The sequence below is a fragment of the Centroberyx affinis genome, unplaced genomic scaffold, assembly GCF_046629955.1.
Source record: "Centroberyx affinis isolate AG114_WGS23_722 - 3 ecotype Tasmania unplaced genomic scaffold, CSIRO-AGI_Caff_v1 ptg002933l_1, whole genome shotgun sequence".
NCBI classification, from domain to species: Eukaryota; Metazoa; Chordata; class Actinopteri; order Beryciformes; family Berycidae; genus Centroberyx; species Centroberyx affinis.
Window position 1 is genome coordinate 191170 of NW_027281052.1, and position 23921 is coordinate 215090.

At 40.4% G+C, this 23921-nt stretch overlaps 2 protein-coding genes across 7 annotated transcripts; one reads left to right on the forward strand and one right to left on the reverse strand.

Moving 5' to 3' along the window:
- Positions 1–23: 23 nt before the first annotated feature.
- pfkfb4b (6-phosphofructo-2-kinase/fructose-2,6-biphosphatase 4b) lies at positions 24–18166 on the forward strand. Of its 6 annotated transcripts, none has more exons than XM_071536768.1 (15): positions 6803–6968; positions 10206–10322; positions 10486–10582; positions 11765–11831; positions 11935–12009; positions 12372–12428; positions 12626–12747; positions 12838–13045; positions 13452–13576; position 13624; positions 13696–13800; positions 13901–14030; positions 14683–14745; positions 14972–15036; positions 15270–16840. In XM_071536768.1, the coding sequence occupies exons 1-15, from the start codon at positions 6845–6847 to the stop codon at positions 15327–15329; spliced, it is 1416 nt and encodes a 471-aa protein (XP_071392869.1). In that variant the 5' UTR covers positions 6803–6844; the 3' UTR covers positions 15330–16840. The 6 variants fall into 6 exon arrangements, with proteins under 6 accessions (XP_071392868.1, XP_071392869.1, XP_071392866.1 ...); XM_071536769.1 differs by lacking the exons at position 13624; positions 15270–16840 and adding exons at positions 9051–9216; positions 16859–18166 and having other exon boundaries at positions 6867–6968; positions 13452–13598; XM_071536767.1 differs by lacking the exons at positions 6803–6968; position 13624; positions 15270–16840 and adding exons at positions 24–114; positions 16859–18166 and having other exon boundaries at positions 13452–13598.
- A 248-nt stretch (positions 18167–18414) lies between these two features.
- arpc4 (actin related protein 2/3 complex, subunit 4) lies at positions 18415–21801 on the reverse strand. The gene is made up of 6 exons (XM_071536771.1): positions 21741–21801; positions 20092–20210; positions 19725–19836; positions 19453–19548; positions 19151–19321; positions 18415–18937 (listed from the first exon to the last, which is right to left on the reverse strand). The coding sequence occupies exons 1-6, from the start codon at positions 21741–21743 to the stop codon at positions 18932–18934; spliced, it is 507 nt and encodes a 168-aa protein (XP_071392872.1). The 5' UTR covers positions 21744–21801; the 3' UTR covers positions 18415–18931.
- Between the last annotated feature and the right edge of the window lie 2120 nt (positions 21802–23921).

Below are 23921 nucleotides of genomic sequence, written 5' to 3' on the forward strand. Positions count from 1 at the left end.
GTCCGTGCTGCGAGCGCCACGAAGAGACGCACTCCTCTTCACGCTGGGAAGAACGGCTTCAAACCGGGACAATGAGGGGTTCCTGCCGCCCGAGAAACACGCGGGACAGGGCAGGTAGGGCGTTTACTCCAGCAGAGTTGACACTGTGTTTTCTGACACTTGTCATTTGACATTGTTTGCAGTGAGGGAGTTGCAAGTGCTACGGGGCAGCGCAGCTCCAGTGTGAGGGCTAGCAGGCGGATGAAGTAAACAAGCTTGTCACGTAGGCATGCTTCAGAGTTGACAAGGCTTTCTCCTCAAGAGGCATAGGACAGGCTGTGGTGACCACCTGTGATATTTGGGAAAGAGGTGGTACTTCAGGTTTTACGTAGAAAAAAATAGTTGGTTACTTTGCAAATGCCAAGGATGCTAGGTTAGCTAGCATCTCCTTATTTGCTACTTAGCCTTGCTGCAGCTGCTGGCTAGTTAGCCTGTAAGCTAGCTGGTAGAGTGACAGTGATGAGTGACATCCAGCCAGTGCAGTGGATGCAAGCAGGACTGTCCCTCTCTAAAGGTTCCCAAACAAAATATAAATTAGGAACAAGGGGTGCCCGCATCTTTTGCGTCAAAGACCCCCAAATAGATCCGCACAAGACCATGGGTCTCCATTTGATTAGGTTGTGACCCAAGGGATCCTATCTGAGAGGAGGATGTTGTTGTTGGTATAGAGTTGCATGCTGTAACTGTCGATACTGTGCAGCAATGAAACCTATGATCAAAACTTATTGTTGTGCTAATCTCTAGGCTCATTTTGCTAGGGACCCCTGGGATTTCCTCATGGACCCCTGGGGGTCCCTGGACCCTACTTTGTGGACCAGTGATTTAGTTGCTCCCCACCTGACTTACCCAGTGGTTATAAATCCAACAGTAACCAGCCAGTTTCACAGACTACCAATGCAGTTTTCAAATGAAAATCATAAACTTTTGGTTTACCAAGACTATGTAAAATACGTTTTGTATTTCTCAATGGGTTGTTGCCATGTTCTTGCATGTAGTTTTCATTGTAACCTATTCTGGTAGCCATATTTAGCCAAAACACATTTATTTCACAATGATTATTTTTAATCGCTGTTTTGTTAATTGTAAGAAATACGTTAACTGCACACTCTTATCATAAGCAGTGGTTAATTTTTTTGGTCTTTTGACAGCAGTAGCAATGTGCTTTGGTTTTCATGAGCCTGGACAGGAAATTGTTTATTTGGTTCCCTGGTCTTGGGAGAACATAGATAACAGGTGCTGCCTTGTGTCATAGGTCCCAGAACTTGACCCAAAACATTGCAGACTGAAGATCTGGGTTACTTTCTGCATGGAGTGAGGTCTAGCCCACTCTACTTTTCCTGCTGTGCACATTAGTGATAGATGTAGCCTAACCTCGGCATACTATATAAAAATACATTTATTGTTTATTGATTATCTTTTATTCAGTTGAAGCTCCTGATTTGAGATTCTGCACAGCATTTTTTGGTTTCACCATTATTAGCCTTTATACTGATAGAGGTTATATGATTATTTCCTTAGGCTACTGACAGCCAAGGATAATACTATGTGCTATGTAATCCAATGACTCAGTTATTACTGTGTAAGATTAGACTATTATGTAATTCTATTAGTCAGGGAGTCTGGAGGCCCTGTTTAACTTTGTTTACGTCTCACTGTGTCATGTTGACAATAAATGCCGTGCAGAGAAGATAAATTCAGTCTCTGTTAGACTTTTTATCCTAAGAGAGGGATTCAGTTTCTTGTAGGGAAATGCCTTGTTGCCTTTTGTGTGTCTGCTGCTTGAGCTGTTGTGACAGATGCATGAGGGATGAACAGAGCTCAGGCTGTATTGGTTGAGTAGGAGCTGTGCTCTGGCCGTGCGTCTGTGCCTACAGACAGAGAGGCGGGGATAAGCAGGAAACAGGAACAGGAAAAACACGCTGGCAAGTTGCATACTTGTCTCTTGCTTGTAGAAGCCCAGCCAAACAATTTATTTTTATGTAAACATCTATTTTGTATTTTTGCTATTGAATTATGTTGTTAACCATGTTGACTTTTACATACTGTATTTAGCTGTCTCTGCTGTCAATAGTAATGTAAGTGTGATGCCAAGGAAACGCTGGTAATGTCATGATTGAGTTAGCTGTACCCCGTAAGTGCCCAGATGGCCCATGAGTGTCTATAGCCGCATAGGGAGTTGGGTATACTTCACTGGTCGCAGCAGACCCGAGACAGAATTATATTCCTGTATGAGCTCTGTGGCGGCCGTATGCCACAGGATATTCGTCTCCATGCCTGAAAAGCTGCCTGAAACTCTGCCAGCTGCGGTAAATCTGCCATCTCTCTCTCTCTCTGTCTCTCTCTCTGTCTTTTTCCTTTCCTCTCTCTATTTTGCTATTTTCATCTCCCCCAGATCCCCAATCTGAATAACTGCTATAAATCAGTCTTTCTCATCCTTGCTCACTGGCTTGCTCGCTCCATGCTTCTCCCTCACTTTGTCATCGCTCTATCTGGGTGAAAGTTCAACTGCACAAACCGCACGTTGAGAATCCCATTATAGGCTTCAGGCAGGGATGCAGCCTATATTTGTATTGCATATAGGCTATGCAGTGTTTGTGTGCCTGCTTGTATCCATAATTTGAGTGCAAGCTCACAAGTCTGTTTTTTGTTTTGTATGTGTGTGTGTGTGTGTGTGTGTGTGAGTGTGTGTGTGTGCTTGCATACACACCAGAGTTTCTGTGGGATGGTGACATTTTCTTTCTTGTTCAGACTCAGATAAGACCGCCTCTTATGTCATTCCCTGTGATGTGTAGAACAAAAGGAGCCTATAGACTGGATTTGGATTTTGCCAAATACAAATCAACAAGCTAAAACAGACCACAAACGATTTAAACGGTCTAATAATAGATCATCTGCAGCAACCAGAACCCTGAGGTTAATGTCTTCATGCTATGATAACTGGGTGTGTTCTGGCCTGAATCAATATGAGTCAGATTTGTCTCCTAATTATGTTTTCTCTTTCTCTCTTCTTTACACACTACACAAAAGAGCATAACCTAATGGAAACCCAATGCAGCGTATGCCAGTTTCCTGTAGTAGAAACATATTAGATGTCAATACACATTAGATGTACAGGTCTAAGGAAAGACAGTTTAGACTTTCATCATAGCCACCTGTCTTATGAAACTCTTTTCAATTTGAGGCTCCATAATCTCCCTCCTGCTCAAGCTCTGGAAATAGGTTGGGTATGTGTACGCTACACCTTTTAGGATTATGATGAATATGTTTGAGGATTATGATGAATTGGCTAATGCTGATAAGCAGTTTGGGATGCACAGGCGATCAGGACGCATCTGCCAGAAATAGGTCAACATACAGTATGTCTCTTTCACCTGTAAACTGGATGATTTTAAGAATACAGCTCAATTTAGTAATAAATATGTCATTAAAGTTGGACAGTCCAGTCAGTATGAACATGGAAGAATTCCCTGGTAAAGATAGAGACCAGTGGAGACCTAAACCTGTGATGTCATCAAGATGTAAAATCTGGAGCTGCTCTATGGAAAATGAATAATATATTTTATAATCAAACGAGTTTCATTTTAATTGTAGGGTTAGTAGATCTGAAGTAAAACATGTACCCTTGGACCTGGAAAATCCCGTTTGGTGTGCTCACAGTCGCCTTTGCCGTCTTTCCCATTTCATTCTCTATTGAACTGCACTCTTCCTCTGTTCAGTAATCATTGTTGATGAATTCATATGAGAAAAGTCACGGCATACAGGGATTCCACTATAAGACTTAGGTTTTAGATTTCACACAAAATAAACTTCTACTAATACTTATAATGTGGCTTTCAGAAAACACATCCATGAGTAAATGGAAACCGTTTTCGAGTATTGATCAGCATTTGGAAAGTTGTTGTTCTTAAGTGTCAGCTAATGTTGTCCCCATTCTGTGCTGTTGCTGTCCGAAGGCAAAAACAAATAGATGCACTTGGCGATATTGTAATGGTCATGCAACCTTGTCCATGATGTCACTACATCACTGCTTATTTAAAAATGCATTTCCATCACCATTTATCACATAGTTTCATTATCAACAAAAACTTTTCCACTATAAGTGAACATAAAAACATTTTGGTGATACTGAGGAATTTTGATCGAAATTTGGCATTTCTGTTCAGCATTTCTAATTTGATAAATTCACTTAAATTCACTAACCCAGCTATACTTAAGGATAACAGAAATGAAATAAAGAGGTAAATCAATCAGTCACAAGTAGTCTACATTCAGCCACCCTTTAGTCACCAGCTCTAATGGCTTTATCTGTATTTTTATCACAGATTCAAAGAAGAATTCTTGTCATTTTCATGTGACAGTCAGATGGTTATGTTACCCAAGTCTGATGGTTATGAAGTCTAAGAGCCAATTTATACTGAATGCCTGGTTTGGTTCTCTGACAGTTGCTACACAGAAATCAGAAAGAAAGAAATCATTTTCCCACTGCTAATGACTGGGATACATAATGGCAATTGCAATATGATTTGGCCTAAAACTCAGTCTCTCTGATGATCTATAACCTATGAGAAAAGTTCTTGATATGTCACAGCTGCAAAAATACCTTAAATCGGTTATAACTTATATATAAAGTTTAAGTAAGTAAAATTCAATAAGTTTTTGCTCTGACTGAATAACAGTTGTCAAGCTGACTAGTAAACAGACTGTCCTACATTTGTTTTCCTGAAGATGCTGTATTAAAGTAGTTTCAGCTTGGAGGTGCTGTTTGTTTTTTCATAACTGTTTTTACATGGTGTCAAGTGTGTGCTTTGGCATGTGTTCAAGTAGGAAGACATGGTAACCCTGTGTGTGTGTGTGTGTGTGTGTGTGTGTGTGTGTGTGTGTGTGTGTGTGTGTGTGTGTGAGGGTTTACTACAGGGTCTAGTAGAGTGTGTAGCTGATGGGATTAGTCCTGCTGACATGCTGACTGGTGTGGGACCGCCCTGCCCTGCCCTCTGACTCCCGCCTATGGTTACTGCCAAGAAGGGCTGAATTGAATAGAACTGCTTTCATTCCCTGAATAGAGCAGTTTCTCCATAATAAGTCAAACTTACAAAAAGTCATTATTATGAAAAATGTGCAAAACCCATAACCAAGCTTGTACTGCCCAGTATTGGGAAATACTGTAGCTGACTGAATTCAAAACAGTGGCCAGTTAAATCTGGTATACAGTGCCACCTGGTGTTACAGCGTTGACACATTTTCATCACATCATTATGGAGTTTAATTGGCATAAATGCAGGTGATGAGAGATGTACTGGTTATTGTATTTTACTGTATTTCTCTTTTGTTGCTGTTATGTAGTAGCCAGTTTTTTCTTTAAAAAAAAAAATCCACCTGTTGTTTCTGTGTATAGTACTGTGTATGTGTACATTGCTGTAGGAAAAATATTTTTATAGACCTAGGCATTTCTGTTGTACTTGAACACTAGCCTCTACAGAGACATTGAAGCTGATAACTTGATAGGATAATGCCAGAAGTTGCCCACATGAAATACTTAACTTTATTTGAGGCACTGGAGAACAAATCATTGCTTTGACTTGTTTACTTGTTTATTTTTTGCATGTAGAATAATCAGCATAACATTAACTGTGTGCTCCAGCACCTTACTTTGACTCTTTATATATGAAGACTCTAAAATGAGATGTCAACCACTGAGAAAAACAAATCAAACACATGACACATGAGCCCCATGACACCTACTACTCCTAGAAAAAAAAAAAAAAAGTCAAGAGGTAATTGCAGGTCATTTAAATCCTTGGTTGTCAAAATCATGACACTTTTACAGACTGGATACACTACATTATATTTTTGAGACATTTACTGATAAACTTCAGGTAATGATATTTACTCTAAAACGGAACCATGTCCTTTTGGAATAACTTAATGACTGTCCTACTTTCCCTGCCCTCCTTCCAGTGTGAAATGCCTGCCTGGGGTACTTAAAAAATAACAGCAGGTTTTTTGTCGGTGTTTATCTTTTCTCCCAGCAGTCAGCACGCCCTCCGGTTCCCCGGCTCAGCTCTCCCATTGGCCAATGTGCCTCCTTGTCCCTTTTCCTATTGGTTCATTTTACAGCAACATTCACTGCCCATGTGTGTTGCATGTGAACAGCTGAAGGCTTGTTTTCCCTTTCCATCTGCTCTACCCCTTCGCCTGCACATTAACCTTGCGTCATTACGGTAACATTTTAAGAGGTCTCTAATTAAAAATGAACTGTTGCCCCATTGTCTTTTTGGCGTATGTCTGTTTAGGCTCTCAATATATATTGGTGCAAAAAAAATAATCAAAGTATATGTAGGTTTTGTCACTTTTGTGAAAACCTCTGGAACTTTTTTATGAAAACATAACTTTATTCACAAATATGTCTGTTTTTGTAAAGATGTTCATTTATATGGTTTGGAGGTTTGCACACGTTCTGAAAATATTCATTATCATTTGAGGATTGTGCCAAAGCAATTGAGGAAAACTGTAATAGCCTACATATTTGTGGATTGTAGTATTTGTCTTTTTTTCATTTATATTTTTATTCATTACATATATTTTTCATTATTGAGATAAAACTCCCCTAGTTTTATCTATAACCGGGTTTGAGCAACAGTGTTTCAGAGTAAAGAAATCTCTTGCGCTTAGTTTCCTGCCATTACGGTATTGTGATACTGCTGTTTCTCAGCTGATATGACATCCATCCCCCTGCAGCCTGGTGAATCAGACTGGCAGAAGCCCACCGCCTCAGTTACACGGCAACAGGCATGATCCAACCGCCAGGATGATAAATGACGAAGAGGTTTTTGTGGAAACGTTTCCACGGGAGCTCACCCAGAACCCGCTGAGGAAAATCTGGGTGCCGTGCAAAAACGGGCTACCTGAAAAGCACATTTCTCAAAGAAGGGGTAAGATGCAGCTCGCCGGCATGTGCCGCAAAGGATGTGCTGGGGATGTGATGTGGGGTATCTGCTGATCTTTTTTTTTATTTTTTGGTCATATTTTTAATTTTACTGTTGTTTTCCGGAGCCCACTCTTAACTTGGGGAATAATTACATTGGATGATATTTACACAAGACATGTCTTCGCACTATAAGGTGCCTCAGTTATCGGCTTTCGGGGTTGGCAGTGTTGCATCATTTTCAGCTTGTCTCAACTGATCCTTATAGTATTTGTTGTATTAAAACACATGATGTAAGGAGGTAAATTTCAATCGTGCTATAGGAGAAAACATTGCAAGCTCACCGAATTAAACTTATCCAGATGACACACGCCAGAAATTAATTTACATGCATTTACCCACCAGTTAAGATGTGAGAATCGACGGATATTCCTAATGTCAACCCGAGTGATATTTGGTGAACTGAAGGCAAATTGGTGACCTCTGTGTTAAGTGATGGTTGTTTGGGTGAGCGCATGATTGCAGCCCAGCAGCGATGAGAAGCGACTGGTAAACTATTAATAAAAGCGGCTGTTCAGCAAGCCGAGCCGGGGCCGCCTAGTGGCAAAAAAAACTGGGGGGAAGAACTCGCAGTATCTCATATTATTCATATTATCCAGATCTCCATACGGATAACACGCGTCAGAGCTTGCCTTTGGTTGATTTAAAAGAGGGAAGTGGCTATATAGGAAATATCGTGTGACAGTGCTACGCAGCAGTCTGGCTCGCTCCTGCTGGGCTGCATCTCCGGAGCTCGGGCCGTTTTTGCTGAGTCAAGCTCTCTGCTTCGAAGCTGTAGTCTTGTCGCCGTAGCCTCTTCCTTTATTTGCCTGCTATCCCAGCGGCATTTTCATTCCGAATTTAAAAGAGAAATCTGAGGCAGCAAGCCTATTACTAGGAGGCTCTGCACGCACTACTCCACAACGCCTTGCCCCATGTCATCCTTGACATAGGATCAGTTTATAGTGGGCTGGATAACGGTGGCAGGATTCCTTGGAAAACTGGCTACCTTAATTATTATAGGGTTATTATAGGGAGAAGTGCTCAAGGTTGTGACCATTCTTGTCTTTTTGTTCTGGGCATTTGTTGTGGTGTTCTTTTCAGGACCCTTATGTCTAAAATGTTGGAATTATTATTTTTTGTTTGTGACATTTCCAAGGTTAGAGTAAACCCAGAAAGACCATTATAAGAATAGGCAAAAAGGGTCAAACAGAGCTCTAGAGACCACTATCTTCAACTTTCATAGTTACAACTTAGTTAAAATGAAAGAATAAACATTATGCATATTAAAGGTTTGTAAGGATCCCAAAATAATCAGCTGAGGTGGCAAATCCTGTTTCCAGCTGGTATGTAACCAATATGGCGGCTGCTTTTAACCCTTTGTGTGGGGGCCCAGTGAGACCCATGGCCTGCTAGCTGCCCATCGTTAACATAGCCTGTACACAGCTTGACTTGCATGTGCAGGACATGTCTGAATTGTAATGAGTAGTTGGATTGAGTGTTGTAAATTTTAAGTTGTGTTTTTTCTGTATCAGACAACCCCTGATGTCAGAACCTGAGAGATCTGCAGTTGCCTTGCATTATACTCCGCTTAAACCATGTGTGCCACTTGCCAGCAGACGCAGAAATATTTTCAGAATGACAGAAATTTCAGACATCCCCTCTCTATCAACACAGAGACCTTACTTGCTGCCCTCCACGCTGCTTATCTCCTTCCTTCTTTTCAGTCCTGTTATTCATTGTCATGTCTCTATCCCCCTCCCCCGTCCCTCTTGTCAAGAGATATACACTCACCGAGCACTTTATTAGGAACACCTGTACACCTGCTTATTCATGCAATTATCCATTCAGCCAATCATGCGGCAGCAGTGCAATGCATAAGATCATGTAGATACAGGTCAGCAGCTTCAGTTAATGTCCACATCAAACATCAGAAAGGGGAAAAAATGTGATCTCATTGACTTTGACCGTCGTGTGGTTGTTGGTGCCAGACGGGCTGGTTTGAGTATTTCTGAAACTGCTGATCTCCTGGGATTTTCACACCCAACAGTCTCTAAAGGTTACACAGAATGGTGCGAAAAACAAAAAACATCCAGTGAGCGGCAGTTCTGCGGACGGAAACGCCTTGTTGATGACAGAGGTCAGAGGAGAATGACCAGACTGGTTGGAGCTGACAGAAAGGATACAGTAACTCAGATAACCTCTTTACAACTGTGGTGAGCAGAAAAGCCGCTCAGAACGCACAACATGTCGAACCTTTGTCGTGGAAATCTGTCAAAACACTGGACACATACACAAAATAAAGGCACAGACACTGACGGTTTTGAAGATTAATGAGATTATTATTGATCAGTAATAAGGAGACAGAAACTCACACCCAAAGCTTACATCAGTATGTCTCAGCTCAGAAACAGAATACTTAATCTTATATAGTTTTCTAAGAGACAAAGAAATGATCTGTGATTGGTCAATGCATATTTTCTTAAATACTTTCAACCAATTGGCATAAAGCCATGAGAGAGCAGACGCTCCGATCATGCTCCCAGCTCATGCACATATATGAAGTCATGTTACTGGAAACCTTCAAAACAGGGCCTCAACATCTGGTTCCACTTAAATGTCTCTAGAAGGTTCTCTTTGTTTCACAATATAGTTGAGAGTTAAATCAGAACAAAATGAATAAATGATAAAACTAGATATTTGACTTACTTTCACACCTTGAGGCGGGTGTCACTTTGGTAGCTGGTTGACATTGAGCTGAAAGCTGATACCTACCCAGTATTAGTATGGTGTTCCTAATAAAGTGCTTGGTGAGTGTAATTGCTGGCCTCATGTCCTGATAGGAAGTACATCCTACATGTGAAAGGCTTAGATCAGATGTTTTTGAGTCAGGGTAGTACAGGCTAAGTGTGTGGCTCGCATTATGAGTCAGTTCACTGTTTTAGTTCCAGTTATCGCTTGTTGTAGTAAAGACATCTCTGCTCCCTGACAGGGATTTTCTGTAGCGGGTCTATCTCACCTTCACACAGAATGAACTGAAACCTTTCCGAAACAACGTTCTCACAGTGTCTGGTGTAATTATGAGCAACCTTCAAGACTAATTAGATTCTTCATGAATGGGACAGTGTTAAGTGTGCCATTCTCAGCCTTTAATTGTGTGAGAAACTCATTAAAAGGTTTGTGTTTCTCTCTCTCCCTCCCTTAGTATGTATGACCAACTGCCCAACCCTCATTGTGACAGTAGGACTGCCAGCCAGAGGGAAGACCTACATTTCAAAGAAGCTGACTCGCTACTTAAACTGGATAGGTGTGCCAACCAAAGGTACCAGTACACACACACACACACACACACACACACACACACACACACACACACACACACACAGACAGGTATTTACATATTACTTACACAGGTATTTACATATTACTTTGTTTGCACTATTAAGCACTTTGCCATATCTAAAAAAAGCAAAATCCTGTAACAGAGTTCAATGTGGGCCAGTACCGGAGAGAGTGCGTGAAGATCTACAAGTCCTTCGAGTTTTTCCGTCCAGATAATGAAGAAGGCCTAAAAATCAGACGGTGAGTCTACACTGTTTTAACTAGCTGTGCAAGTCAAGTTAGTCCATGGCTCTCCTGATATGATTATAGGCACAAACACCCACTTTCTTTGCTAGACCTTTAATGGTAAGAAACCATTCAGAAGAGGAGAATAAAACTGTTTGTCTCAGCTTTTAATCACCAGTTTTTGGCCATCAAAAGTTGAGAAATTTCAAATCTTCCCAGACATACTGGATAGCAGAATGCTGTATGATAATATCTCTTACAATCTTAGAGGTCTACTGTAATAAATGGAATGGAGAGTAAACTGAATCTGATCATCCACAGGAGCAAAAACAGCCCATCGGTTGCACAAATCTAGCAAAGCCAACAACTTTCAGTCAACTTAGGCTGAATGAAACAAGTGTGTAGGATTGTCCTAGTCCAGTGTCACATAGCAGCCTACAGATATGATGACAGCAGACATTCACATTGCTATAAAAGTAATTCAATATGTGCATGGCATGACTGTAGCCCCTGGCCAATACATCCTCCAGGTTTGTGTAGTTGGCCCTACGGTCTGACATCCATGGAGGAGCACAACAAAAAAGAGAGTTTTCCTACCTGGTTAGGGTTAATCAATGAAGTGTCATATTTCATTTTGAAAACCCATCTGAAGGCCCATTATTTTGCCCAAATGGACGAGATTGTTCTCAGTTGCATGGCTACCAGACATAAGTAGCCTGATTATGAACTTTGTTCTTTAATACCTGATAGGCATTCCAAATGAAAAAGCAAACTATACTGGTTGAACAGGTCAGTTTGAGGCTCGTGGAGCCACATGGTAATACATTTTTAAAAAATGTAATGTGTTATTCTGTGAAACTTTGTCACCAGTGAGAGCCTGCTTATCATTATTTTGAGCCTTGAGCCTATTGTGTGCAGCATGTCTATATCTTTAGCAAACTGTTGTATTCAAATTGCTTTTATCTGTGTAAACTCTTGTTAAGTCAAGATCGTGTCGTATCATTCACCACACCTGTGGTGAATGCAATCACACAACAGACATTGTCAAAAGATATGGTTGGAATTTTTACAGCTAAATGAAAAGTCAACAGTAAGAAGTGTAGCTAGCTAGTAAACGAACCCTGCACTATAAATATTGTTTGACTTGGCTGTAGTAGACTGACCATGTGTCTGCCTGTGTGTGTCGTCCTTCACCAGTCAGTGTGCGTTGGCAGCACTGAATGATGTTCGCCAGTATCTGAGTGTGGAGGGAGGACAGGTGGCGGTAAGTGGAACTAATATGGTCCCTGAGTTCAATGTGACAAATGATCATAACATGAATACGTATATGCTAGGATTATACAAGGGGGTTTTCCCTGATATCCCAGGTCTTTGATGCTACAAATACGACAAGGGAAAGAAGAGGAACCATTATCAAGTTTGCTGAGCAGAATGGGTTCAAGGTATGTTAACCAGGACTGGACTTTAGCCAATCTAACCAGTTACTATAACTCGATGACCTCAAGGTGTATTATATTAATAATGGAATGTTATTTTCACGTCATGCCAAAGTAATGGCCCATCCCACATGAGATGGGATGGGCCATTAATGATCTTTTGGTTAAATTATACTTAACGTATTTTTCGGTAACATAATCTCTTTTTATCACACAGTATGTTCTAAGTTTGGGTTTATTACATATCTCTGCAGCCCATTTCTCTCTCAGTTGACAAAAAAATCAGTTAAATTAATTAAATGAATATCTACTTTTAATTTTGAAACATACATTTCTTCACATCCTATATTTCTGTGTGAATATGCCAGGTATTTTTTGTGGAGTCTGTGTGTGAAGACCCAGATGTCATTGCAGAGAATATTGTGGTGAGCAATGTCTCTTTTCATTGTTTTATCGAGAATAATTCATTGAAGAAAATAAAAGCAAGTAACATAGTTGCTCATAATATGCTAATATGCTATGTTAACACGTCATAGCAAAGTTTAAAAAGTGAGACGGTGTCAGACAAACTAACTTCCTCCTCTGTTCCACTCTTCTCCCTATATGTTTCCTCTCCTTGCAGCAAGTGAAGTTGGGTAGCCCTGACTACATAGACTGCAACACAGAGGAGGCCATTGAGGACTTCATGAAGAGAATCAAGTGTTACGAGACGTCCTACCAGACTCTGGATGAGGTTCTAGACAGGTGAGTACACACACTCACTCTGAACAGATTTAAAGGTCCACAAGATCACAGACAGTGGTTGTTTACTCAACTTGACGCCCTTTGCTCCAGGGATCTGTCCTACATAAAGATCATGGATGTGGGCCGGCGTTACCTGGTGAACCGGGTCCTTGACCACATCCAAAGCCGGATCGTCTATTACCTGATGAACATCCACATTACGCCACGCTCCATCTACCTGTGCCGCCACGGTGAGAGCGACCTCAACATCATGGGACGCATTGGAGGCGACTCTGGCCTGTCTGCCAGGGGCAAGGAGGTGTGTGTCTGTGTATGTGTATGTGTCTGTGTATGTGTGTGTGTGTGTGTGTGTCTGTCTTTTTTCTTGTCCTGCTACATGGTCTTTTCACTAAACCATTGTTTCTCATAATAATTGTAAACCTAGGACTAGCAAAATTGGTTTTTCGCATGGACTTGGCATTTTGGCTGTAGGAACAGGCAGTCAAAAGCAAAGCTGCCTATCTTGCTTTCCCACAAATTCCTTACGTTTTTAGTTTGTTTTTTTAATGTTGAGCGAGTTTAACTGTAGTTTACTATACATGTATAAATATGTTGTATATGTATAAGTTTATGTACATGTATACGTTTTTCAGGAAAGATTACAGCTCTCATAGGAACGATGGAAATACAATGTTTATTTTACAATGAGGTCTCTTGTCTCCTAGTTTGCCAAGTGTCTGAGGAAATTCATTCAGGACCAGAACATTAAAGATCTGAGAGTGTGGACCAGCCAGATGAAGAGAACGATCCAGACTGCGGAGGCCCTTGGAGCGCCATATGAACAGTGGAAGTCTCTGAATGAGATAGACGCTGTATGTCTGTTTCTGCGTTTGTCAGAGTGAATACAGAAACATTTTTAAGCGTTTGTGTTCATAAGCTAAGCATCATCTCCTTCTTTTGTGTACCAAGGGTGTGTGTGAGGAAATGATGTATGAAGAGATCCAGGAGCATTACCCTCTGGAGTTTGCGCTCAGAGACCAAGACAAGTACCGCTACCGTTATCCTAAAGGAGAGGTAAGAGTAGTGGTACTTCCAAATGTTTTTTTTCTCATGGGATATGTTTGTGTGCTCTTTATGTCTGTGTGTGCCTGATGGGTCTGTGATTCTCCTTCAGTCGTATGAAGACCTGGTGCAGCGACTGGAGCCTGTGATCATGGAGTTGGAGAGACAGGAAAATGTCCTGGTCATTTGTCACCAGGCCGTCATGCGCTGTCTTCTTGCATATTTCCTGGACAAGACTGCAGGTACTAAGAATTAGGAGTGGGCGATATGGACAAAATATACTACCATATCTCAGTTTTTTAAGATGGTTTCACGATTCAGGATATGGATCACAATATTTTTTCATCTCGCTTTTCTAAGGCTAAGTTGGAAGTTAGTGAAAGGTAGAATAGTACTCCATTTGCAGCCTTTAATTAATGAAGGTTTATGCCAACAAGACAACATGCTAGAAAATTTGAGCTTATTAAACTTAATAATATAATATACTGTAGATCACCAGGATCAGTCAAAGTCAGTCTTCAGACGCAGACCTACAATTCAAAACATCACCTCTCAGCAACTTCCCACTTTCCTAGTCATAAATAGTAGGAAGGATACATAATGTCTTTGGTGATAAATTGGATGAAATCAGTGAATGAAAATGGCTATAGTGGAAGATATATAATATATCACAATGTCCATGATCCCTATGAAAGCAAATTGTGACTAAATTTAGATCTGTGATTATGTAACATATTGCCCGCCCCTGTTTGGAGTCGACTTTTCCCTTCCTACTACCTCCTGTAATCATATTAGTCACATCAGCACAGACCCCTAAGCAATGATTAGAGTACAGCTACTCCAACATGGAACTTAAAACTGATTTTTATTATGGTTCTGTCTCTGCCACCACAGATGAGTTGCCTTATCTAAAGTGCCCCTTGCACACTGTGTTGAAGTTGACACCTGTAGCATATGGTGAGTAATGCAGTATTCTTGGTTAATACACACAGCAATATTGACTAGCATCATTATTCTATCACATTAAATCACCCAGAAATACACACAGATTTTCTTGTGGTATCGTTGATGGTATTTAGAAACAAAATGTAGAGATTTGGTGCCAAACCCAATGTCTTCGTCAGTGCCAAGGATTCAACATGCTCTAACTCTAATGATTCTCTTTTCTCCTCCCTTACCTTAGGCTGTAAAGTGGAGTCTGTCTGTCTGACCGTGGAGGCAGTGAACACACACAGGGACAGACCAGAGGTAGGTATCCCAGACACAGAAACGGCCCTCAGCTTCCCTCAGCCACCCTGCTGACCTCACCTGTGTCCTAGGACTCGCTCAGGAGGAGATTGTAGGCAAACAGACCGCATGTGTCTCTATGTTTATAGAAGGGAGTGTATCTGCCGCAGTGTGTTGTCTATAATCTGGCACCCTCCTGAAGACAGGCCTAGTGGTCAGTGCTGATCCCTTCCCTCTCTTCTTATCGCACAGAGAATGTAAACATTTCACACATGGCAGAGGAAGCTGTGTTCACAGTCCCCGCCCACCTGTGATCCCTGACAGCAACCAAGACAACTGTGACTTCACTGACACTCCTACTTCCGCCCAATGAGCAGTCACTGACTGATTTTTCATTCATTTATCTCTCAGTGGGATCAGAAATGGGGGACATCAGATGATGTTTTTCTTTCAGGTCCTTTGTTCAGTTTTTCCAACTTTATGTGTTCTTCACCCAGCAATGAAAGAACTAGACAACTGGAATCCAGTTTAGGGGTGATTCACCCCATTCTCTGTGTGTGTGTATATGTGTGTGTGTGTGTGTGTGTGTATGTGTATGTGTATAAATGAATGAGACGATGAATGCGTGAACATGACAATAAAGATATTACATGAATATTGTTTTAAAGTCTGTTGATGATTGATTGTTTTTTGTATTTTACATCCATTTACCTGTAAATGTAGCTTCTGTTGTTTTATGTGTTTACTTATGTATATAAACTGATGTATTAAACCTAAGAACATACATTTTTGTTGCTTATGAGATGATGCAATGTGAAGCCATTTTTGCACAATATCATATTCATTCCAGGATTTTTTTTTAGTCTCAACTGAACATTTTCTCTATGCCAAGATCTGTGTCCTATAAAATCTGTCCTGCTTAGCTGTTCACTGTTTAAATGTGAAGAGTAATTTGATATTCACACTAAAATCCTGTCTGTACACCACTAGAATCCAGATATACAGTGATGCCGAGTCTACAATCATCAGTAATGATGTGAACTTGCTGTTGGATAACGCACACACTTGAATCATTTTACCAATTTAACAGTTTTTCATGTTTTTGTGTATTTATTTGATTGTCCAAAGATTACTTTATGTCAATATCAAAATCCAGATCTAAAAATAAATCTGATTTTTCTCATGTTATTTTCTTCTGGTAAAAACCTCAGTGATCAATTGTATTGGCAAAGGTTCATCACTCTCAGGCCTTGGCTTTAAAGTGTCTATGGTTTCATTCTGTAACTCAACAGGACACATTTCAATGGGGTTCGAATAGGATATTGAAGTCATCTCATAAAAGCTGCAAGAAATGTATGAATTGTAGTTTACAGTTATATGCATAATTATATTGTATTACATTGGCTAGAAGGGACTATTCAAATTTGAGTGACAATAGTAGGTCACTGTCCATGATGTAACACTGACCATTGATAATCTGAATCATAGTCAAAATAACACTCATTTGTGAAACTTATAATTTAGATGGTTCTTTGGCCCAAGAGCACTCTATCGCTATAAGCCATGTGTGGTTGGCATGTTTTAATATTTCTTCATCAAACCACCTTAACAGAACTTTTTTTTATGTTAAAAAATGATGATTTCACCTAAAATTGACATTCACCTGACAATCAGATGGAAGCTTAAGCTAGACTGAACATACATTGATCATTTGTCTGTTTGAAAAATGGCAGTCGATAATGAAGCGGGTGATATTTAAAGACCAGATGTCAATTAAAAAATGTCAAACTAATGTAATGTAATACTCAATACTCAGTCCTTTCCTCTCTTATCATTGTTTCAGAATGTTAATGTGCAGCGCACCAAAGAAGATGCTCTGCAAACAGTCCCAGCTCACTTCTAATCCCCTGCACTTCCGTTCCAGTGGACCTTATCCACCTTTCTGTTAGGACCTCTGAACACCACAGGCATGAGACCGTTATGGGAATGATCCAGTTACACAGCCTACCATGAGCGCGTCAGGACTGATATGAATGGAGAAGTGAGCTGTTGCACCTCCCCAGACCCAACTAGTAAAGCACTTTTACTAAATGTAATCCTTTTTTATACCTTGTTCTCTGTTGTGAACTGTACTGTAATTGTACCTCAAATCCCAATGAGGAAAACTAAAGGAAAATGCCAATGTTTTTGACGTGAGTCTAGCGTTATTCTTGCATTGATAAAGGTTGACACCTTAAACATTCAGCATCTTTTTCCATAATTATATTTGATATATATTTTGTGTGCTAAGTGAACACTGCCGTGTGATTCCGGTGTGTCTAAAGATATTTTTATTGTATGCACTCTATCATAACCTGGGGGGAGACTGTGAGCAATGCTGTCCCCATCCTCAACAACTTCTGCTGACGTGCCCTTGAGCAAAGTGATTAATCCCCAACTGTGTAGGTGAAGCTGCTAAGTAAACATGGGTAAAAGTCTGTGGTTGTGCCAGGTAGCTCCAGGTGTGAATGTGTAATGGAGTTTGACACAGGTTGCTGCCAAAAAAGAGCCTTTGTGCTTGCTCTACCTAGCCTGGGTAAATAAAGATTAAAAATGGATCTCTTAACATTCCATGGGTAAAGATAAAATTCAAACGCCATATAGGATGAAAATGCCATTGTAAACTCAACTGACACTTTTTCTCTGGAAAGTAGCTCCCATATGCAAAGTCTTAGCACGACATATGCATCAATTGTGAACTTTTTTGTGGGTTTTCAGTGTTTCTATTCAAGTTTGTCACATACACTGAAATGCCATTGCAAGCATTCAATCATTATAAAATGTATCCAAAGTATCTGTCATGAGTAAATGAGCCAAATCCATGTGTGTGTCAGTGTTTGATTTACTTTGTAAAAACAGAGATTTTGTCCTTTAAAATGAGGTCCGGTAATTATTTGGGAGTACAAGAAAGAAAGGTACTGTGAAAACTGTACATGTAAGTTTGATGTAAGTTTTGTGTGTATAACTGACTTGTGTGTATTGTACAGTATGCCATTTTTTGGAGAATTTGTGTACTTAATACATTTGATATTATACATAACTGTACTGAAAATATAATTCCAAATGCCTTGTTCCTCTTCAATTGTCAAATTTCAATAAATCTTGAATTCTTGGGGAAAGTCTTAAGGTATTCTGGTACGACAACCATCACTCTGTCACACTGGCTCCTTATTAACCCTTACTAGCCTGAATGTAAGGATTTTAGTTTCAACCCTGACCCAGGATTATTTGTCCTCGTCATGTTGCTCACCTGAAACAGCCCCATTGTACATGCAGCAGGGAAAAGATCGATAGCTGCAAAGCATGCTAACTTCTGTAATATCACAGCAGATTAAAAAAAAACAACACTAAAATACAAACAAGCGATAAGGTTTTTATTTATCTCCACTGCCAGTACGTATAATTATTTCCATCTACAATAGGGTCTACTCTGTGTACTAAGACATGAAAAATGTGCACCAATTCATTGCCCTCATGGTTTAAGGTCTGTCGTAACAAAAACATAGCAAAATTAAATTTATGTGCATATAATATTTATATTTAAAAAACAAACTGTTTAAATTATATGAAAAAATCTCCATGTTGCCCTGTGCTCATCAATATTGATTAGGGATTTCTCTATAAAGGACCTGCCCTGATTTTATCTTATGTTCTAATGGCAGAAATTAACGCGGGCTGTGAACAGTCATTATGTACAAATACCAATATTTTTGAGCACAGGGACATTTTAATGATGAAGGGTCAATACATCTTTACTTTTTATGTTTCTCAGCTTGACAAGGCTGATCATATTTTCTCTCATCCCTCTGCCTTGTGATGTGAACTCTCCGCAGTGACGGCCAAGATCAGCAAAAGGAATGTATTCTCCGGTATTTTCTCAGAACTGCAAGAATAAAACAAAACAAATGTCAAATCTACAATCAATCTGAAAGACATAGCAGAAATATATGAAATCAGATTGCATTTTGATGTGTCTTGATTGACAGCTGAGGATGTATTTTTATTAATAACCCATTTTACCACCAAAATAGTAGAAAACTACATGACTACATGCAGGTCAAGAGCCAGAAGAAAAGACAGAAAAACCATGACTCACATTTTTGAGGAACTCCTCAGCGACAATACGGGCCCTGGCATTGACGGACAGCTTCATCTCACTGATCTCCTTGTCAATTTCCTCCATGAAATGGATGACAAAGTCCACCAACTTGTGCTTGTACATCTGCTCTGTGTGGAAGTTGGTGATGAGAAAGCTGATGTCATAGCCCTGCAAAAGAAAGACAGATGACAAGACAAGAAGAGCGTGTTAAAGATCCTTTAATCAGATGTATCCGTTTTAGTCGAATATGGTAAACCTTCAACAATAAATGACATGTAAACGTCTCAATCGCCTCTTACTTCCACTGGTTTCCTCCTCAGGATGAAGAAGTTCTCTGCTCTCATCATCATGAAGCGCATGAATTTATGGCACAAAATCTTCTCAATCTCATCCGCCTGCAGGGGCAGATTGTTCACAGTCAAGAGTTTTCAGGATCAGGAGTCAGGACCCCATTAGATCCAACTCAAATCTCTACATCAGCCCTAACTACCACCAATCACTATGTAATGGCCTGTTTTGAGTCAGGGTCAAACCATGTGACCATCGGCAACCAGACTGCAGCCTGACTGACCTGCTTGACGGCAATGCTGACTCTGACGGAGTTGATGGAGCCCTCAATCAGTACCTTCTCCTTGTCATTACGGCTGATAATGACAGGCTGGAGAAGCAGCTCTTTACTACTCCTGGAAGGGGACAGAAAAGACACACACACACACTTTGAATGTGCCGTCATACAAAGATGTTCCCAATCAGTCTGCTCTGTTCCCATTCCTTTGTAATTATGGAGGTTTCTGGCCAGAGGTATGAGAAATATAAACTCAGATTATAAGTGGAAACTTTGACAATGGTTTGGTTCAGCCTGCATCCACTGCTTAGTTCTCATCGCCCCAAAGAGACGTTACAATCAAATGGATGCAAAGTTGCAGTGAGAGACTCACCGTACTTCCACCTCTGGCTTGTTGTGTCGCTCCACCACTTGGGAGGAGAAATTCTCCAGGCAGAGGGCGGCCTGCAGAGTGGCACGCACAGCGTTCAGATATGGGCGCAACGTAGCCGTCTGAGGGAGGAAGGTGAGGAACAGTACAAGCAAGTTGAGAATGATTCCTAATGACTTCAAGGAATGCCAACAACTACTGGCAGGTGCTATTGAATGGCAGGCAAAAGGTCTTGCCTCAGGTGGATCAAGAAGTTTCATACACACGCCATTCTCTGGTTTCACTTCCCTTGATACCCTTGTATAGTCGAGCTCAGTGTTTCAAAAACAGGACCCACAGTGGGTTGTGGGTTGTTTCTGGTGGGTCCTCACATGAGAAGACAATTTGTTGTAATAAGCCTGGGTCCATGAAGAAAGTTTTAATAACCTTGGGTCTACTATCTAAAACGATAATGAACATGAGTTTATGAATTTGACATTTCAACAACCCTATAATTTGCAGAGAGAATGGTGTAACTTGAACCTTGGGGTAAGCTGAAAAACCCTTACATTTTGGGAAATTAATATAAATATGAATTTAATACCAAATATAAGTGTATGTAATCAAATCATTGGGTCAAATTTATAAAAATTTATGATAAAAATCGAAATCCAATCCCAACACAGGGGGCTCAATTTACCTGAGCCAGAGTATAGGCCTAACTGTGAAATTGCAGCAACACAGGAAAGATGTTTCCACCGATGCACATGAACTACATGTGTAACAGTTTATAATGGAGCATTACCATATCCAGCCAGAACCTCAGAATGTAGAACATGTCTCAAATTACCCCACTCTCCCCTACACAACAATAGCTTGTCTTCCCATAATCATATCACATAAACATGCTCAGGACCAGAACAGGACATTAATAATTTAGAGGGGCCTTCAATGAGAATACCCAGGTTCATGACCTGACGCTCTGCTGAAGTATCTTGAGCAAAACACTAATGCCAGCTCCAGAAGTGCTGTTCTGCTAAGCCTGACCTCTGACCTCCCTGCAGGGGAGCAAGGAAAAGAGAATTTCCCTATGGACATCAATATAAATACCACATTACAATATAAGTCAGAGTGGTAGAAAACAGTAATATTAGAATTTTGTGGTGACCCAAATCAATGAATTCATGCAAGTGAGATGCAAAAGGTGAGTGAATCAGCAGCAGAGGAGCCAACGCAGCATCATCTGCTCAGCTGGCAGCACCAGCAGCTCAGTCCTGTCAGTCACCAGATGTGCCCTCCCCTGCCCATCAGCATAGTGCTATTAGCCTAGCTTCCAAGTATTACTACAGTGCTATTACCAAACTCACCAGCCATAATAATAACAACCAACCTGCGATAACCACCTATTTGCGCCCTGGCGTAAACCGGGCTGGATGCTATTATCTTTGACATTTTTCTTTTAGCTCGCAAGCCGACCAGCTAACGTTAGCTAGCTAGCTGCCAGCTATTCCAAATGAGACCAGCTAAAAAAACCCACACAAGCTGAACCTAAAGCTTTGCATATGGATACACTGGTAGGTGAGGAGTGATAACAAACCAATCGCGAAAAGGTTGAATGCATGTAACTGTTAAATCGTGTCTGTTTCTCAGCATATAGGTGTAATTTCTCTTACCATTTCTCTGTCTGCGGAGAGGCGGCTAAAGGCGGAAGTAACTACACTGTCAGAGCTTTTTCCGTGAACATACCGGAACCGAGCTAACCCTCGAGCTACTGGCTTAAAGTCACAGTTTTAAGCAAATAAACCGTTTGAAACTGAGGAATAACAACATCAAGCTTACAACTTAAGTTTAGTTTAATATAACGAATCCCGAGTGTAATTGTGCACCGTGTATTTGTATGTGTAACTCCTGTTTTAAGCTAACCAGGCAGTTTGATTACAGTAAGGGTGTTTCGGTGTTGACCCGTTGCTTTGACTCTGTTTTCACAACAGCTTCAAAGTGGAAAACTCTTATTGTAAAGTTTGATAATCGTGGGCTCAAAATCACATATAGCATGCAAAGATGCATCAGAACATTGGGTTTGTTCCTTGTTGAATTTTAGTCCTTGCAGCATTTTAAAATAATCATCATAATCATGCCATCAAGCAAAGTAAATAATTCTCAAAACAGAGTAGCCTATGTAATGGTCATTAATATTAAGCCTATCCAAATAGAAAGGTGACCTGTACACTGTCCAATTTAGTCAGAAAATGTCACAGTTTTACAGTATGACTGAATGTTAGTAGTGTGTTGTGAAAGTACAGGTCTGTAGGAGTGTTTGACATATCTTGTGCAGTATGAAGGGTGAACTGTGCAGTGTCCAATTTAGTCTGAGTTCTGTAGGTCTATTATGCACAGTGTAATATTTAAAAACATTTCACCCTTAAAAAGCCTCTGTCAGATTGTTCACAGCACCATTATAGGCCCCTGATTTGAGATAACTGTATCGGGCCAGGCTGGAATCAATAACCTATTGCCCTTTAGTTTTCCCCCTTCACTTCTGAATGAGAAGCTACTCGTCAGAAAGCAGCTTCAACCGTTTGATCCTTTTCTCAACACAGAGAAAAGTTCTTATTATGACTAGAAAAGATCTCGTTGTCACAAGAAAACAGAGAGACTCTGCTCCAATAAAATTGCTTTCACTAACGAGTTGTGAAATATTTTATTCATTAAGAAGTGCTGCTAATTCTAATCAGTTAAATTTTACTCAAGTCAGAGGAAGAGTATTTTTCTTCTAGAAAATAAGTCAAGTGAAGGTAAAGGAGTCTGTCTGTCTGCAGTGACACTGATGTAACCACTAGGTGGCAACAAATGACCATCACCGTTTCTCTTGGGCATTACTTTGTAGCCTAGAGTCATTCACATTCATTTCTTTATCTGGATTTAGAGCAATGGTTCTCAACGTGGGGTCTGGGGACCACCAGGGGTCCTTGAGGGCATTCCAGGGGGTCCCCAGCAAACTGATGAATTGTTAAACTTCATTATTTTGTCATTTTAGAATGACTATTTTGATCATAGTTTCACTGTTATCTCTCTACCTACAATTCAGATAGTCATGGAATTCTGGACAAAATCATATCTGACAAAAATATTCTCAGATTTGGGTCTGAGCGACAAAATCTCATCAGATGGGGGTCCGTGGCCCTAATGTGGACTAAATTAGGGGTCCTTGATATGAAAAAGGTTGAGAACCACTGACTTAGAGGTACACTCACACTTACACACACACTCTCACACATACACACACACATAAGCATAGATACACAGACACCTATGAACTTGTAGGTATTGTTATTAGTATCTTAGACCAGGGGCTGGTTTCATGGACCTGGATTAAGCAAAGTCCTCGACTAAGACAATTGTCTCACTGGAGATTTTGACAGAAAGGAACATTGTAGTCTCTATTCTCATACACAGTGTGTTGAGTTTTACATGGCCCTGGAGAGGAATTTACAATGCCAAAGGACAACAAACTTAACAATACAAACACATGCTGTACCTGTCTACCTGCAAGTTCTGCATGTTATCCCATGGCCATATTTTCTTTCTTCAAGGGTTTTGTTTTAATTGGTTATTGAGCCTACTTCTTTTTTCTACGCTGGTCAGATCCATTGTCAAACCTCTTAGGAATTATGCGAAATGTGGCTTGCTAATTTGTGAATGGTTTTGAGATAGGAGCCGTGGAATTTCTTAAACTTGGTGTGCCAAATTGACTTTGCTGAACAGTAATTTTGACAATCGTACCATTTCTAATTGAGTCTTATAGAGCATGTCATCCTGAGCTGCAGTATGACTTAAGTTTTGATATTTTTGCA

Excerpts from the sequence above, each read along its gene's own strand:
- arpc4 (XM_071536771.1), bottom strand. Across the intron at positions 19,837-20,091 it reads AAGCCAGAGGTGGAAGTACG|GAGTAGTAAAGAGCTGCTTC; the intron begins GTGAGTCTCTCA and ends GTCCCCTTCCAG. Across the intron at positions 19,322-19,452 it reads TGAGGAGGAAACCAGTGGAA|GGCTATGACATCAGCTTTCT; the intron begins GTAAGAGGCGAT and ends TTTCTTTTGCAG.
- pfkfb4b (XM_071536765.1), top strand. The coding sequence starts at position 6,845 with ATGATAAATGACGAAGAGGTTTTTGTGGAAACGTTTCCACGGGAGCTC. Across the intron at positions 12,429-12,625 it reads TCATTGCAGAGAATATTGTG|CAAGTGAAGTTGGGTAGCCC; the intron begins GTGAGCAATGTC and ends CTCTCCTTGCAG. Across the intron at positions 15,037-16,858 it reads CACACAGGGACAGACCAGAG|AATGTTAATGTGCAGCGCAC; the intron begins GTAGGTATCCCA and ends TCATTGTTTCAG.